This window comes from Motacilla alba, chromosome 4A (genome assembly GCF_015832195.1).
Source record: "Motacilla alba alba isolate MOTALB_02 chromosome 4A, Motacilla_alba_V1.0_pri, whole genome shotgun sequence".
Classification (NCBI taxonomy): Eukaryota; Metazoa; Chordata; class Aves; order Passeriformes; family Motacillidae; genus Motacilla; species Motacilla alba.
In genome coordinates this window covers 11,374,416-11,391,834 of record NC_052045.1, presented here as the reverse complement: position 1 = coordinate 11,391,834, position 17,419 = coordinate 11,374,416, and the positions used below count along the sequence as shown (strand labels likewise).

The window sequence follows — 17,419 nt, the reverse complement described above, 5'->3', positions numbered from 1 at the left end:
CGACTCAACGTCCATTACACTATCGTGACAAGGTGATCAGAATGGGGACTGTGATAGTAAAAAGGAACTGTAGAGTGAATTAAAAGATCTTTGCCTTTATTCTGAGTTGGTTTTCTTAGAGCTGCTACAGAGATACTCTTTCTAAAAATGAACAAAACTGCACCGGCTCTGCTGATAAAACTGGAGAATTAAGGCACTTTTACCAAAACAGATTTGAAAAGGCAACAAGTCAAAACCCAACAAGTAATTTGCATATGCCTATATATTAAGTTTTAAAATAACCTGGGTTATATTTAGTTCACACAAACAAATTAACAAAATATAGCAGCATACAACCTATGAAAAGCTCAAGAAATTTATTAGATGCACAGATAAAGTGCAGTAACAGAGATACTTGTGTAAATCTTTTTTAAAATAAATAAGGTACAGTTAAACCACCTTTGACTCACTTTAGCTCCAAAGAAAAGTCAGCCTAAGTTTTAATGATTGAACTTTAAGGTCAAGGTGAAATATATCATAACTATAACAGTGGTTATGATCTGTATCAACTATTTGAGGCTCCTGTTCCTCTTGAGGTCTCCCAGAAACAGGAAGGCTATTGCAAAATGGATACGTTAGACATAGTTCCTTTCACAGAAACATTTTTGTCATAAAGTGTGGTTGCTCAAATACATGTTAAAATATTTAACAAGGAAACAATTTTCTCCTGATCCAGTTGATCTTTTAAACAAGACAATGCATTTTTTCTATGATGCAGCCCACAGGAAGGAACAGAAGTAGACATCCTCCTTAACTGAAGACTCTTGCTTTAAGAACTAAACTATTGCATTATACGAGAGCAAGAAATACCCATTTTGTGTTATCCCTTTCTCCAAACATACAGCCCACTGACAGACTTATTTTTGCCTTAATCTCAGAGGTCCATTTGTCTTCAAGAAAGACACACATTAAAAAGAGATTCCCTTTCAGGGTCTTATAATAAAATCTTTCAGTGCCTTTCCATCGGGGAAACTCTTTGACAGAAGGAACTGTCCCTGTTGGAGTTTTGGATGGGACCAGGTGTTTGTGCTCTGTTATCCATGATTTCAGGCACTTTTGGGCTAACATGGCTGTGTAATCTATGTCAATGCAATAATACTAGCAATATGTTCAATACTCAGAAGGGTCACCACAGTTTCCTTCATACACTCAGGATTTCAAATTCTTCTTCCAATTCAAATAGCTTGTCAGTAGATTCTATGAGTTCTGAAAAATAAACAATTTAGAATGTAAAGACATGCCTGATTTTGTTTACTAAAAAACCCTCAAACCTCCCCCCCCCAATCCTTCTGAAATGCTGCCTTTGAAATATTTTTGAAGATTTAAAAATATATTGTGTTAAGACATGTAAATTGGACACGGCCTGCTTGGATAATCTGTAAGAGTAAGGCATTTAATCATGCACTGATCGCTTGATCCTCAGGAAAGCCCAGTTATTCCACCTGTGGAGCTTCTCCTGCTGGCTGAGGAGCCCCACACTTTCAGTGTACCACACCTGCTCCTGTGGTTGTCACTTCTGGCTTGGTGGGAGGTATGAAAGGAGGCCAGTGGGGTGGGTGCTTCTGGACCAGCTCGAACATCCGCAGGCTCTGCTGCTTTAGAATCTCCTGAGGACAGAATGCAAACCAAAAAACTGCCTGCTTAATTAAAACCATTTTTAATACTGTATATCTGTCAAAGAACAAAGGCTGTAAATTCCTGATAGGTCAGGTACCTGCCATCATGAATCACTGAAGGCACATCTCTGGTATTGTCCTACTGGAAAACACACCTGGAAGATGGATCTCTTAAACTCCTACAAGTTACCAGTGCATTATAATGAGCTTTGATATCCATACATCTGTAATTTTGTTTACATGGAGCAAACACATACCAAGAACCTACTTCTGCCTTTAAAAAGTAAATTACTTACTTGGACCTCTCTATGTTCAAGTTTCCTGTTGATTAATGGGAACAAAACCCAGATCTATCTACTCAAAAAAGTCCAAGAGATTTTGGAAGATACGTTTTGATCAGGAGAAACAAGTTATTATTGAAGCAAAATTTCACTGCTATGAGGTGAGCTCCATCATATCCTCTGCTTCTTCAGTTACTTGCAAACTGCTTTCTGTAGCCTTTTTTAAAATAAATGCTTTTAGTTGGTGGTATTTCATATTCACATTCCTGTTGCTTAATATTCCAACTGCTTGCTGTTTCTCAGTAAATGACTTAGGCACGAGCCACTAACACAGTACTGCTCACAGAAGACAAACTCAGGAAGGGGGTGTGTGCACTTGTTCCCCAGTGCCAGGGCTCAGGTTGCAAAATGCTGAACAAGCTCCAGCAGCAGTGTCAGCTCCCCCTGATCATTAGTGCCACCGTCACTGGGGATAATTTGATTTGCAGGCTGGGAATTTCCATTAACCAGAAAAACAGCAGTATCCATGACTCCATACAGAGCAAAAAAGGATAGCAGTGTTACCTTTTGTACAAGACTACACCAGTTATCAAAATCACATTCTTCTTTGCAAAAGAAGCCCTAAGGAAAGAATACACACAGTAATATTAAATACTATATGCCAATGAGCAACGATGCTGTGGTGTCTATCTATGTATGGGTTGTATCTCAAGTGGCAATCACCCATAACCCAACCAAGGGCACTGGCACGAGATCAGACTGAATTTCTTCAACTACCACAGTATTCTTGTGATCCATACTAGATTACTTCTACAAGTAATTTCACTTGAAGATTTGTAGATTAAATAAAACAATCTCAGGTAAGTATCTTCTCAAGAGCAACCAATGCACAGATGAGAGTGACAGAATAAAATAAGGAAACCTGATTCAGTTCCTTGCTTTGGCTTTCAAACTACTTCTTGGAAAAGGTCTATGTTGCCCAGGAAAGAAACTTAATTGGCTCCCCAGGATACAAACAGTTGGTCCCCTGCTTCAGGTAAAATTAATGTATCCTATGCAGTTCAACTGCTATGTGCTGAATTTTAGATTGCAGAAGAGTGCCCTGAGATCCTGACTGTGACCAAGGAAATATGTTGCTGCCCTTACCAATACAGAGAGGTGCTGCTTTGAATACAGTACACACATTTATTATTTTCTAACACCTACTAAAGCTACTGAAGGGTCCAGATTCATGATCTTCATTCTGTGTGGGGCTTGCTGGCAGTGGAAGCTCTTGTCATCAACTGTGCCATTTTCTTCTGAATCTACAAAACTCTGAGTGGTGTGAGGGTCCAAGTAGATCAGCTCATTGCCTGGAGGGGTAAAATCCATATGGTGACAACATGCAAGAAGCAGTAATAAACACTTACTCCATCCACACTTGTAAAACATAAATTAGATTATCAGCACAGTCCATATCTCAACTCTCTAGCTAGAGAGTCTTTAAGAGAACTGGAAAGCCAGGCACAACAGCATCCCACAGGGCATTTAGCATAATTTTCCACTACTACCTTGTAGGGTTGTTTTTTTGGATTTTTTTTTTACCTTTGTCACATACTTTCCTTTGTCTACAGGAAGTCCAGTACATTTTTAAAAATCTCAACTGCAGTAATCCCTAACATTCCTCAGATCAAAGATACAGGATGACCACAAATCCAATCTGTAATCCCATTAGGCATTCACCCAGAAATTGAACAAATAAGTCTGACTAAAACAGCTCAGGTTTTACAAAAGAAAGAACAAAATATCCAAGAAGTTATGGATCAAACCAGGGTAAAATATCAAAGGCTGAATCTAGGATCAGCTATTGCATTGATTAATAAAGACATGCAAGAAGGTGAAAGACATACTGCTTTGAGCAAAAACTGAAAAATATGAGACAATAATTTAAGAAAGCCAGGAAACAAAAGAATAAAACAAGACACTCTTCATTAGAAAGTATTAATGATTAGAAAAAATACAGTATTTAAGCAGCAGTGACATCTGACATTTGTTGAATGCTACCAACTTTTCTTAGTGTCATTTTCTTGCTTATATCATTCCATATTTTTATATCAAGCTTTGATGCTTCTTTTCTGTTCCTATAAGGATAGTCTCATACTGTTCCTGAAGTGAAGGTATGTTTCTTCTTCTCCATTCTCATGCTTAAAATGCTTATTACTGCCCCTTCCCAAAAAAAAATCCTTTCTCTGTCAGTCATATGGATATTTGGAGTAAGTTTCTTTCTTCCTTACCTAAAAATCCTATAAAATAATAGGCATTATTGGGTTTCCCTCCTAATGCTCCCAAAGACTGTGGCATCTTAAAGCATTCCTAGGAGTCCAAAGAGAGAAAAATTAAATTGATTTGTTTATTGATATACCAGATACCTGAACTTTTTCACATTCACAAACAAGTCACTGAAGAATGCCTTACTTTAAACGCATCAATATACACTGGGTTGATGTGATTAATCCCTAGCCGGAGAGGGATGATGAGCAGGAGGGGCTTCCAGCCTGGGCACAATCCTGCTGTGTTCTTGTTTTGGCCAAGAGCACTTCTGTGCAAATGTGCACTGCTGTGGGCAACACTGCTGCTCTGGGCAGGGGACCAGCACATCTTCTCTGGGGGAATGAAAAGAGACATCAGTGAATGCACACAGGAACGCAGAGCAGATCTTTCAATCATGAATTAAATTACTTTTCCAGACAGCTTTATAGAGCTCCTGTTTTAAGAAAAAAAGGAGCAGGGCATGGAAATCCTGACTATTTAGTAGAAGCAATTCTGGCAGTCAGAGAATGTGCTGTCACATTAGTGAGACACGGGAAAAATGAGGGGATGAATGTTTAAGACTGAGGTTACATTTACTACTCGCAGTATTAAAGCTGTCAAGCTTTGCCTGGGAGATGATATAGCAGGGAGGAAGCATTAGAAACTCTTCAGGGAACTCTTCCAGTGATGTAGACATAAAATTAGCAAAAGTAGGGGCTAAAGTAGAACCAGGCTGTGGCTAAATACCACTTGTAAACCCACCCTTCTTACAGTTTTTAGTTGAAAATGGGCCCCACATTTCTGAAGGATCTGCCCTTCATTTCCCTTTTGCCTGACAAAAGAAAATTTCTGGCAAACTCTATATTACAAACAATTCTCTGTATTTTACATACTGCAACTTCATTCCATTGCTGGAGTAGGAGTTAAGGTAGCACAGACCAAACTCCATCTTCTCATACACATGGTATGTGAGTTGGTCACCAAAAATGCCTCACTGTTCTGTGCTAACTTCACTTTTGAAACCCCAAACCTGAGTATCCATTTCCTTTATTCCTTTTCTTACCCTGTAACAAATAGGGATGGTGCCAAGATTTGCTCATACTTAGGTACATTCAGGAGAGTGAATTCAAATCAAAAACTGTCACCAAGGATATAATCACAGAATCTTCAAATCATTTAGGCCAGAAGAATTTCTAATGTCATCAAATCCAACCACTACCCTAATGCTCCCAGAAGTAGTTTGTCCAAACAAATAAATTTGCCACTAGCTTGAGCTACTCTTTGATATCTGCTGAGACACTACAGCAGTCCTGCAAAAACTCCTGTTTCACTTACTGATGTCTTCGATGACCACTGTATTGTCCATAGATACATAAACTGCTAAGGAATTCCATTCATCAAATAAAGCAAGCTTCCTAGAAAACACAGAGGCAATAATTAATACAAGCTAACTAGGACCATGAGGACAGCTTTTAACTCAGGACAGTTAAATAGTTCTTGAGTAAAAAAGTCACTTATTTGGAAAAAAAAAAAAAAAAGTTGGTTTTTTTGTTTTGTTTTTTTTTTTAAGTCTCCATGTAATAAAAAGATAACTTTCAGTGTTTTACATATTTAGAAAAAAATAATAATGAGTGATTCCAGGAAAAGCACACACACTATACCATGTGACCATATAACTGTTTTGTCCTTTTGCAAATGCAGGGATAGTAACAGCTCAGCCACATGATTAGGTTTATTACTTTTTATTGCAATTAACAGATTCTGCTGTGGGATTCTGCCCATGGTATCTAACATCATGTATAGAAGAAAAAAATTCCTATGCCAGTTTTCCCACATTACTCTGTGCTTAAGAAGCTCCACTAAACTTCACTGAAATAGTGAAACTATTTCAGGCTGTTAAAAGCCAGAGCAGCTCAAGATTTTGGCACCCAAAAGTCAGGAGGGTGGCATAATAGCACACAGGTTTTTGTCCACTTTGTGTGACATGCAGAACTCTGGAGAAGGGAGATCTCAGGCTGCACAGGCAGTGTTGATTGTGTAAAATGAGCCTGAAAAACTGGTATGTGAGTCATGAAGAATTTGTAAGGGAAAGGAGCTGGAGGCCAGAACATCCTTCAGCTCCTTCCTCTCTCCAGAATGTGTCGGTCCCAGGGCTGCAGCAAACGGCACCCAGGAGCTGCAGTCCAGCCTCCACCTGAAATCCCTCAGCAAAGCCAGCTCTAGAGAGGCTTCCAGACCAGGAGGAGCTTCCATGTTCCCCTATCCCTCAGCAAAGCCAGCTCTAGTGAGGCTTCCAGACCAGGAGGAGCTTCCACGTCCCCCTATGCCTCAGCAAAGCCAGCTCTAGTGAGGCTTCCAGACCAGGAGGAGCTTCCACGTCCCCCTATGCCTCAGCAAAGCCAGCTCTAGTGAGGCTTCCAGACCAGGAGGAGCTTCCACGCCCTCTCCAGCAGCCTCGGGCAGCACGGCGCGGTCTGAGCTCAGCAGCCTCCGAGCACGTCCCGAGGGAGCCCCTGCCAGGACTTACTTCAGTACTTGAGCAACTGTATTTGGTCCAAACCACTCTCCAATGGACTTCCCCTCTCCAACACCCATCTGCGCTGTTTTTGGAAGGGAAACACACACAGAGGAAAAGACCACAGAGAGGTTGGTCACAGTCTGTGTCACACCGCTCGGCCTGCTAATACCTTCACAAACACTCTAGAGAAGTGCAAGCTGTATTTAGCAACAACAATTATTTTCTCACCCTATACTCTCTTCAAAACTTAAAGACTGCTAGTTCCCTTAGAAAAAGTTCCTAAACTGTAATGACAACTACAAATATGTCCTTACTTACAAACTACAGCAATAACTTTTATAGCTGTCTATTTTAACACTATCAACTCTGCTACCCACAACCTGTCCACTTTATCAAGAGCTAGATTCTAGAATACAGATTTATTTAGGTCTTAGTGAATAATATTTCTGAATTATTATACTTCATACCCACTTATATACATTTTTATTTTTATATAAAAATATACTTTGTCTTCACAATCACCTTTTAAAAATGTTTAATTACTTACTTCAAATGAGAAAGTTTCAACACTGTAGGAATTTCAGTAGACAAAAGGAAGCTGATGTGTGTTCTTACCCATTTGGTGGATGGAATAACAGCAATCTTTTCTATCCAGAAAGCAGCGTAAGATTCTATGATATTCCTCTGGTTGTTTTTTGTGTTTTTCCCATTGCCAATCTTTCAGGAAAAAAGTTATACATATTAAAAAACATTGTTTTCATTGTACTGATCAAATTTCTAGATGGCAGAACGCCATACAATGAAATTTTAAGAGACGATCCATCTCTAATATTTACATTTTATTTAGGGATCCTAGAAGTCACACCTTGTCATTTATTATCAAGCTGTCCTTTATCATCACATGCTATCGTGTGAAAATTGGGAAACTAAAATAACATTGCCAACTGCAAGTATATCCCGAGTGATCACTGCTGAGAATTGACAGCTATTGCTCTATGTGAGTTTCCAAGACTATTTAAAACTATCTGTTCTGTTTGGACTTTATCAGATTTGCAAACATTTGTAGGATAATAAGACTCATAAAGCAAAATCCAAACACAATGCTGGTCCTCTCCACAGCAAAATCCAAACCATGGCTTTGCCACGTGAGCTTCTGCTTCCAACATTTACTAACAGAGAAACATATACACAGGGCTGATGCTATTCAGATCCATACTGCACGTCCAAGGTCTAGCTTTACTCAGGTAAGATGTTTGTTTGCCTACTCTTTCAGTTAAATCCTTGCACTACTGTGTATTCAGTTATTAAAGTGATACATCCACAAGTTGTGCTGCCATAGAAACCCTGACAAAGGAGCATAAGGATCACAGACCCAGCCTCAGCAAGGCAATTGACCGAAGAGTGACACACAGAGCAGACCTAGGACACTCACGCGTGACCCTGGGATAGGGGGTGTTAGTGCAGAATTACAGCCACTAGTGGGGTCTGCTGTGGGGTTTGGCCTCAGGCTGATGATGGGTGAGTGGTTTGTGAAGTGCTTTGTGTGGTGTCTTCCACTCTGTCACCACTGACACCATCACCCTGGGCTAGGCTAGCATTTTGGTGGCTATGTAATGAAAAGAGGGGAACAACTCAGATCCATGGTAACAAGTTGGCTTCAACTTGGGTATTCCTCAAAAAGATTTATAAAATAACAACAGTGGGATTCCCTATTTGTCCTTCCTCTGTTTTTGTTTCTCTGCTTAAGGCTGACATGATTTTGCCCCATCAGACAAGAATAGTTCACTAACAACTTTATTGGGGCATCACAGAAAGTTTCATTAATAAATTTAGGTTTTATGCTTTTATGGAAAACGACAAAAATGAAACAGCCTCCAAAGAACACAAAACTTGCCTCAGCAACAGTACTCACCTCTTCCTAAATGTCTGCAGATCAGTGCCTGGGCCAGCATCATCTGCCCACACCTGAGCATGCATCCCCAGCCCGCGTCAGACGAGGGGCCGGTGCCTCCTGGGAGCAGAGGTGCTCACATCAGCAGGGGCTCTGCAGAGCCCAGCTCCTGAGAGAAGCCACAGCCAAGCCCCTTCCAACTGCCCACAGCTGAGAGGCACCGAGCCAGCTCCCTCCTCCCCACAGCGCTGGTGCCACTTCCCTGCTTCCCACAAACATGAAGACCTGATTGTGTACAGGTACAAGCAAACACTGATTTTAAGAGCTTTAATCTGTTGTTTGCATACACAGTTAAATTATGATCAAAACGTTCTAGTACTGTAAGAATAACTTTTCAGTCCCCAACATCACCACTGATCCTGCTAATCCATTACACCAGGCTGCTGGAATGCTGCATACTCACCAATAGGTGAAAACTTTCTTCTATACGTAAACCAGAGACGAGCACTTATATCCAACAATAACTTAGATTTGTCTGGAATAATTTTAAGAGGAAATAAATTATTAAAACAGACTTAAAACGGAAAAATTCAAATTATCCCTGTACAGTCAATATATAGAATGCATGGAAGGTTCCCATAGCTTTTATATACAAGACCCTTAGTACTTAAAACATTTTTTAGCAATTGAAACACAAAGAGCTTTTGCAGACTGCTAATTAAAGTTAACTTATTAAGGATGAAATAATTATTAGCCAATGAAATTTTACAAGGTGCTTGAAATTACTATGCCCAGCCTGAATAAAACAACTTTGGAGAACTATGTCCTCAGGAAAGAACTGGTAAAGCAGGTTAAGAAGGTCTACGTGCAAATCAACATGGAATTATACATTACCTCCAAACCAAACAGAAAGTAATTTTAAGAAAAGGTTAATAATGTTAAATTGAATGAAACCTCTCTTTTTTCTCGTTTGTTTAAACACATGCACTTACAGAATCCTCCAAAGGCTCTGAAGAATGTTTAAGAATCCTATCTGCTGCATTTTCCCTCAGCTGTGGCTCAGACTGGCTGGCTTTTCCAAAGGATTCTCCAGCTGATCAAGGCTACATGCAGCACCCTTGGCTGTCCTGCACTGGGGCCACTGCCTTTGACATGTAACACAGGAAGATGGCCCTGTCTTCTCCCCAGGGAGCAAAACTCATTTCTGAAATCTTATTTTCATGTAAACACATTACTCTGCTCTAACTTTTAGGTCACGTATTTATTTTCACTAAAATGCAGTATGTGCCACAGACTAACTTATTGTTGTTATTTGAAATATCATTTTAGTTGCAAGTAACAGGCTGTGGACAGCATCCCTCAGAGAAAATGACATCAGTAATGCTGAACATTTCCCAAAAGTTATTTATAGATTTATTTCTGAGGCTTTGATGCTGTGGAGTGAGAGGCTCACATCTGACAGCCTCTGCTATGAATGGGATCATAGTGCATGAATCCCAGTGGAAGCACATTGGCCTTGGCTCTGGTTTCTGTCAGGAGGAATTCCACTGCTTACACCTGGGGTCTCACTGATGAAAAAGAACAAACTTCCCCCATGAGGCATTTAGGGAACATAAGGAAATCAGGAGCTGCTGCTGCATGTGAATCTATGAATATTCTACAGACGTTACAGATAATTTAATTCTAAAGATACCTGTGTTTAGGTGGTGTTGCCTTCCTAAAATCCACACTGGCTCATCAGTTTCTGGAAATTCTTCTAAGTAGTCTGACAAAATAGTGATCTGGTTTTCATACCTAGACAAAACTGAACAGGAATACACAAAATTCAAACTCCATTTTATCCCCTTGTTCTTTTATGCACAACTTGGAGCTCTCAAACTGAACTAGTTTGTAGTAAGTCTTTACAGCCTTTGGGGCTTCTGAGCAGTGCTGCCAGCTGCTTTTAATTTTCTCCCTTAAAAGCTGTTCTGGCACTGAAATAACCAATGCCTTGGTTTTTATTTAGATCCTCAGTGAGTGCTGAGAGAACACCAGGAATAACAGCTTTACAAGCCATCTCACTGAAGCCAGTGACAGAAGTTCAGGATGACTGCAGAGAGGATGACATTTGATTCAAGATAATGAGGAAAGGAAAAAAAAATTAGGCACCACAGCTTGATCTGAAACATAGAAAAAAACACACATCAGAGTGATTATGGCCTCATGCTTAATGGAAAGCATGTGAAAAGTGTTAGCAAGACTGGGCTTTACTTTCCCAACTGGAGATTTGAAACACTTAAAAAAAAAAATAGATGTATTAATTTTACTATTCAATACCACATCTATTTAGTGAAAAATAACAAATTATAACTAATATTACCAAAAGAAGACAGTCCAACCATTTTCTAGATCATGGTGCTTTTTGGAAGAGTGCAATAACCCTTCAAGTGTAAAAATTAACGTAAAATCATATATACAAAGTAAGATTCCATTTTAAAAAACCACATTCCAGCGATCAGAAGGGAGCTGCACCACCCTCTGGCTGGAGCCCCGGGCCAGCAGCGCCGAGCCCCGGCATTCAGCGTCCCCGCAGGCACTGGTGAAACGCCACGCCAGACTCCTCTGGGGCTGTCAGCTCGGCAAAACAACTCCTCGCACCGTGCTCTGCATCCTCCGTCACAAAAGCCACCGCTCCCTGCACTTCCAGAGCAAATTACCTGGTTTTTACTCCAAAGACTTAACGCACTCTCGACCCCCGAAATCCAGCCGGAGGCACCTGCATTCCTTTCGCGGCCACCTGTCTCGCCCCGCTGCCGTACGACAGCTCGGAGCTCTTGAGAAGGCACGGCCGAGGTTCCTCTCCCCTTGCCGGGTCCCCTTCCCCTTCCCGGCGCTGCCCCACAGCGCTCCCCGCCGAGCCGCGGCGGCTCCCGGAGCGGGGCTGGCAGACCGGGCTCCGGCCGCCCCGCTCAGGCCGCCCCGCGCCCCGGCCGAACCCCTCACGCCCGGGCCGCCAGCCGAGCTCCAGCCCCGGCCCCGGCAGAGGCCGCGGGACCCCAAGCGCCAGGCGACCCCTCAGGGCGGATCGCACCGCGCCGCCCGCGCCGGCCCCCGTCCCTCAGCCCGCGGGCGTCTCCCGCCGCCGGGAGCCCCACTGGAACCCCGGAGCCCCGGCCTGGCCCCTCAGCGGCGCCCCGGCAGCCGTGCCCGCGCCCCGCGCCCCTCACCGGCCTCCATCCTCCCGCTGTCACCATCCTCCTCCCCTTCGCCCCGACACGGAGGCACAACACGGCCGCGCCGCGGGGCGCCCTGGGAGCTGCAGTCCCGCGGCCGTCGCGGAGCGCACCGCCCCCGCGCCTACGGGACTACAAACCCCAGCAGCCCCCGCGGCCCGAGCGGCGAGCGGAGCAGGCGGACAGGCGCGATTGGCTGGACTGGGCGCCGGCGCCCTCCTGATTGGCGGCTGGCGGGCTTGGGCCCGCCCCGCGGGCGGGGCGGCGCGGGGGCAGCATGGAGGGCGCGGTGTCGGACGTGGCCGTGTGTAACCTGGCGTTCGCGGGGCGCCTGGAGGAGCTGCGGGCGCTGCTGCTCCGCGACAGGGCCCAGGCCACGCGGGCCGACCAGGTCAGCCGGCTGCGGCCCCGGGCGGCCCGGGCGCGGCTCCTGCCGGCCGCTGCCCGTGCTCGCCCCGCTCACCGCTTCCCTCCCGCAGGATCACCGCACCGCTCTGCACTGGGCCTGCTCGGCGGGACACACGGACGTCGCGGACCTCTTCCTCGGGCTCGGCGTGCCCGTGAACGATAAGGACGATGTGAGTGCCGCGGCCCTAGCCCGCTGCGGCTGAGGGAGCCGCGGGGCGCTCCGGGTGCGCCGGTGCTGTCCTGGCTTCGGCGCTCCCGGAGCCGCTCCCCCCTCGGCCTCGTCCCCTGCTCCCGCCGGCCGCGGCACCCAGCGCGGTACCTGGCGCTTGGGCAGCTCCGGGCTGCTCCGTGTGAGCTGGGAAGGCAGGCTGAAGTATTCCACATTTGGAAATAGGCGTGAGGAGGAGATTTGAGACCTGCTTATAGCCTCGGAATTTTAGGAGAGCTGTACTTATGAAGGAAGTTGCAAAACCAGGGGTGTTTGGGTAGTTTTTGGGGTTTTCACGTTACCTTTGTCTCCGTGTGATCTCTCAAATGTGTTGTGCCAAATCATGAGGAGGCCTGAAGATTTCTCACACTGGAGAAGGCACTGATAAAGCAGATGTGCGTTCAGTGATTTCACAGTTGGAAAGGAGATGGCCTGCTCCTGTTCTAGAGGAAGAGTCGAAATATTTGTATCCATTACAAAGCATCCATAAAGAAGGAAATGTCTTATCAGTTTAGAGAGTAGGATATAGAAAAAAGTTGTTAACACCCTTTTCTACTACTGCTGTTTGTTCTTAAAAAGGCACTAGTGTAAATTCTGCAGGGACAAGGTGTTCTGCAAAGATACCATGCAAAACTGCATAGCAGAGTGATTTCTCTCATTTCACTGGCAGCTTTTTCCAGGTACTGAATGCAGGCATGTAAGAAGACATGAGCCTTGCATCCAGTGAAAATCAGTAATATTTTAGCTTTCCACTGGTAAGAATATGAGCGGTTTGAGTAGTTCAGGTTTGTCTGGTTTATGTATTATCATGGTTTTTTGCGAGAAACTTGTGGTTTGAATAATGTGGATTTCTTCTTGCCTCTGTAGGCTGGTTGGACTCCCTTGCACATTGCTGCTTCAGCAGGCCGTGATGAAATTGTGAAAGCCCTCATTGCTAAGGGTGCTCATGTAAATGCTGTCAATCAGAATGGCTGCACGCCCCTGCATTATGCTGCCTCCAAAAATAGGCAGGAGGTATGTTTACCTAAGCTACTGGAGTTGGTGGTGTTCTTGGAAGGAGGATTCAGGTGTATTAAGCCCACATCCTCCTCCCCTGCTCCTTTCTCTTTCAACATGCTCAGATTGCAATCATGCTTTTGGAGAATGGAGCCGATCCTGATGCAACAGATCATTTTGAATCCACCCCGTTACACAGAGCGGCAGCCAAAGGAAACCTAAAAATGGTACAGATCCTTGTGCAGCACAATGCAACTTTGGATATACGGGACTCTGAAGGCAATACTCCTCTGTAAGTAATTTTTTTTTTTTTTTTGCCTAATATAATGTAATCAACACCACTACTTCAATGTCTTTTTTAAATTTTTTGTTGCTTCAGAATACACTCTTGCTTCACATCCCTGTGCAATCAAAAAGTATTTCAGAAAGTCATACTTAGTATTTTGCCATCATGGTCTGTACATGCATACTTTAACTTGTGTTACTGCATCCACTTAAAGACTGGAGAACACATTTTGTATTAATATGGACTATGTTGCTTTCTGCTGCAGGGTAGAAAGTGAGCTAATGACATCAGAGTCAGAGGAAACTGGTCTTGCAGGCTGGTTTACTCTGTCCTGCCAAACAAGAACTCATTTCAGAAGCTTTTCTTCACCTCTCTAAAGAAAATTAGTTGCAATTGAAGTAAAATCAGTCCGGTGTTTATTGTTACCTTAGAGATCAGTTTGAATCTGTAAGGGTTACAGCTACTTTGAAGTTGGTGTCAAAACCACAGTGGAATCCAGATTTTGCTGTGAATAAGATCAAGCAGTAAGTTTGAGCTGTACATAAACCCCAGAATGGCCCTGGAAAGCGCACAGTTCTTCCTAGGACACTGTGCCAAATGGAAAAAAGCATTTGCTGCCTTTGCAGTGACTCATTATTTTTTAGCATCGGACAATTTATTTCTCACCTTCAATTGAATAGAGATTGCCGTTTTCCATTCTCACCATGGATTATGTTCTCTTTAGCTTTGCTGACTGCAGAGCCAAACCCTAACCCAAAGAACTGTCTTAACATTGCAAGGAGAGCAGCAGGAGGAATGTTCTTGAGTTGCTTAATGACAGCAGAGGGACTGGACAGCAAGCTTTGGAATCTGTCTAGGTAGTTGGCTGCTTGTGGATTTGTTGTTCTCAGATGTATCTCCCCCCAACATTCACACTGTCATTTTGACACGGTGTAATTATTGCTCTTGACAAGCTTGGACAGTTTAACAGTGGCTGTGGGTTTCTTGTTCTCACTGCAGTCATTTAGCCTGCGATGAAGAGAGAGTGGAGGAAGCAAAGCTGCTGGTGTCTCATGGTGCAAGCATTCACATTGAGAATAAAGAAGAGCTGACCCCTCTGAAAGTGGCAAAGGGTGGCCTGGGAGCCATCCTTAAAAGAATGGTGGAAGGCTAGAGGGGGCTTCCCACTTGAGTCTCTCTCCTATTGCACTTCTACTTAGGATTGCAAATATTTTGATAGTTCATCTGGGATGTCGTGTATGGTATCAGCATGGTAATGAAATGTTTTTATTGAAGCTGTCCTTCAAGTGCAGTGCCAAAACAACTCTTCGTACTTCCTGTTAATTAAATAGTTCCCTGACTTTAAAGTATTTTTCAATATCTTGCAGTTTTATTTCAGTTTACAGTGTGATGTGTATAAATGTGGTATTCCTTCTACTTCAGGTCCCAGTTTAGAATTATTTCTTTCAAGAAACAGGACCAAAAATGTTTTAATCATTTAAAGCAAATTTTTGTTTTCTTCTAGAGTCTTTGTTTTTTCTCTTAGCTTTTGTGATTTGTGTGTGGGGTTTTGTCTGTGTTTTGTGGGTACTGATTGTCTTTCTCCAGATGATTCTAAGCTACACTGTATTTCTCTTTGTAGAATGCAGTTTGCTTAGTTACTTAGATAATTGTATCCATTTTTGCTACTCTTGGTGTATTAAGTGAAATCTGAGTGTTTAAAGCTTTTCTGTTCCCGGTTGTTATCCTGTTTTTCTCTGAATCTTTAAATACATGTATTTGAGGAAGTGCACTGGACTGCTTGCAGAATGCAGGCACAGTTTCAGGGTTACCTCTGCAAATACACTGTTTTATAAGGGATGGCTCTGGATACTCCTCTGGCATGTACTTCAACTTTAATATTTTTTCTTCTTGTTCCTTTTGAAGGTTTCTTTTTCTGTTCTCTTTTACTCCCATATGCAGCACTGACACTTGCAGTTTACCATCTTATTTTGTAACAGAAGCCTGGTTTAACCTTTATTTACTCACAGCAAGTCCTGATATTAAGTTATTACAAGGCAGAGCTAACGAGGTAGAGTCTGAAAAGTGACCTCCTGTCCTGATGTTGTTAAGATAATTTTTGACACCAGTGGATAGATTTTCACTTGAACAAAGAATGAAATTCTGTGAAATAAAGAATTTTCCTAAACAACAGTCTTTGGTATTATAAAACTTTATTAAACTGACATGTAAGAAAACCAGTATTTTCTAAATTTTCTTGTATGTTTGGGGTGTGAACAAGATGAAGCCCTGCCATCCCTTACACAGTGTGGAAATGCAACATGTTTGCTCTTCAGCATCAAGGAAAGGGTGAAATGCAAGCTGGCAGTTTCTACAGTTTGACTTGTAGGGATTAAGGTAATGCACTTTATTTTGATTAGCAAGACAGAAACTTACAACGAAACAAATACCTTCACCAAGGAATTTAAATGTATCTTAGAACACAAAATGCAGGTTAAATTTCACTGAGTGGAATCATTAAGAACAGGAGGGATAACTTGCCTGTACAGTAAACTCTGGCCCTGCAGACCTTGATTGAAGGAGGAACCTGTTCCTTTCTTTTATATAAAAACCTAAACATAACTTGAGCAATTTCTACTTTTTGAACAAATATGAAACCTGTGGTGTTCTAGGAAGACTGTACTATCTATAGAAGTTAGTGACAACTTCACCAGCATAAGCTCCTATCTTACTGTAGCAGGTTACGTAAGGAATACCAGCAGATGAATGTGGGGAATGAGATGAAGAAAAGATTAAAATAAATATGAGCACATAATAGAGTCCCCTCTTCAATCACAATAGAGCTGCTGCAGAGATGTGGAAGTTGGAAAGGTGTAGCAGTAAGATCAATGTGACAAGAACACATACATGCAGGAAATGGCTTTAGAAGAACTAATACAGCTATAGTGGTGACATGAAGCCATTAATCTTTTCCTATGAAGGGCAAGAGTAAAAGAATGCTTAGGAATGTCAGATAAAGTATTTTAAATTACTGCTGTCAGCCAAGCCTTTGGACCAATAATTGGTTTGAATTATATTATCAGGAAACACCTTCAGTAAGAAATAGCACCCAAAGAGCAGCAGGTAGTACTGACTGTTCTTTGCTGTTTCTGAGTGTGTTTAATGTCAACATCCTGCACGTCTACACAAATTGGCTGTCAATATCAGATATTTTCAGTGAGCTGCTTAACCTGGATGGCAGGATGTGAATGAGGAATTTGGCCTGGCACAGAGTCAATAAAAGCTGCCTGATTAAGGAGACTTCTGTATAGATCCCAATTTGAGATTCACCCTGGATATTCTGGGGAGAGGAGTCTGAGGATCCACTGCTACAACACAGCAGTATTGGTATTAGCAAGAGTGTGACCCTCACAGACTGGCACAAACAATTTTTGGCTAAAATAGTGTTAGAAGAATACCATTGATTCTCTTTTAGTCTGGAATGAAGCTAACACTTTGATGGGACGTGCCTATCAAAGAAAAATATTTGGAAGTCAGAAAACTGAGGAAAGAGCAATGAATACAGTTATGCTTGAAGATCCAAAATAAATATTAACTAGGATCTCATACCTTACATCCTTAAATATTGTCACATTTTTTTTCCTTTTATATATATATATATATATATATATATATATATATATATATATATATATA

General features: G+C 42.5%; 2 protein-coding genes across 3 annotated transcripts; one reads left to right on the top strand and one right to left on the bottom strand.

Moving 5' to 3' along the window:
• Window positions 1–339: 339 nt before the first annotated feature.
• Window positions 340–11,979, bottom strand: ATG4A (autophagy related 4A cysteine peptidase). The gene is made up of 13 exons (XM_038164659.1): window positions 11,841–11,979; window positions 10,328–10,438; window positions 9,098–9,169; window positions 8,656–8,754; window positions 7,359–7,460; window positions 6,753–6,825; window positions 5,561–5,640; window positions 4,391–4,578; window positions 4,210–4,288; window positions 3,143–3,288; window positions 2,501–2,557; window positions 1,535–1,646; window positions 340–1,245 (listed from the first exon to the last, which is right to left on the bottom strand). The coding sequence occupies exons 1-13, from the start codon at window positions 11,848–11,850 to the stop codon at window positions 1,181–1,183; spliced, it is 1,194 nt and encodes a 397-aa protein (XP_038020587.1). The 5' UTR covers window positions 11,851–11,979; the 3' UTR covers window positions 340–1,180.
• A 128-nt stretch (window positions 11,980–12,107) lies between these two features.
• PSMD10 (proteasome 26S subunit, non-ATPase 10) lies at window positions 12,108–15,553 on the top strand. Of its 2 annotated transcripts, none has more exons than XM_038122892.1 (5): window positions 12,108–12,237; window positions 12,326–12,424; window positions 13,330–13,476; window positions 13,584–13,750; window positions 14,744–15,553. In XM_038122892.1, exons 1-5 carry the CDS (start codon window positions 12,124–12,126, stop codon window positions 14,895–14,897), a joined length of 681 nt encoding a protein of 226 aa, XP_037978820.1. In that variant the 5' UTR covers window positions 12,108–12,123; the 3' UTR covers window positions 14,898–15,553. The 2 variants fall into 2 exon arrangements, with proteins under 2 accessions (XP_037978820.1, XP_037978821.1); XM_038122893.1 differs by lacking the exon at window positions 14,744–15,553 and adding an exon at window positions 14,469–14,730.
• The last annotated feature ends 1,866 nt before the right edge of the window (window positions 15,554–17,419 follow it).

What these genes read in the sequence shown, in the direction of transcription:
- ATG4A (XM_038164659.1), bottom strand. An exon ending in TGTATATTGATGCGTTTAAA is followed by an intron (nt 4,289 to 4,390) that starts GTAAGGCATTCT and finishes TTGGACTCCTAG; the next exon opens with GAATGCTTTAAGATGCCACA. An exon ending in TTATTTTATAGGATTTTTAG is followed by an intron (nt 3,289 to 4,209) that starts GTAAGGAAGAAA and finishes TTACCCCTCCAG; the next exon opens with GCAATGAGCTGATCTACTTG.
- PSMD10 (XM_038122892.1), top strand. Translation starts at nt 12,124, where the DNA reads ATGGAGGGCGCGGTGTCGGACGTGGCCGTGTGTAACCTGGCGTTCGCG. An exon ending in CCGTGAACGATAAGGACGAT is followed by an intron (nt 12,425 to 13,329) that starts GTGAGTGCCGCG and finishes TTGCCTCTGTAG; the next exon opens with GCTGGTTGGACTCCCTTGCA. An exon ending in TCTGAAGGCAATACTCCTCT is followed by an intron (nt 13,751 to 14,743) that starts GTAAGTAATTTT and finishes TTCTCACTGCAG; the next exon opens with TCATTTAGCCTGCGATGAAG.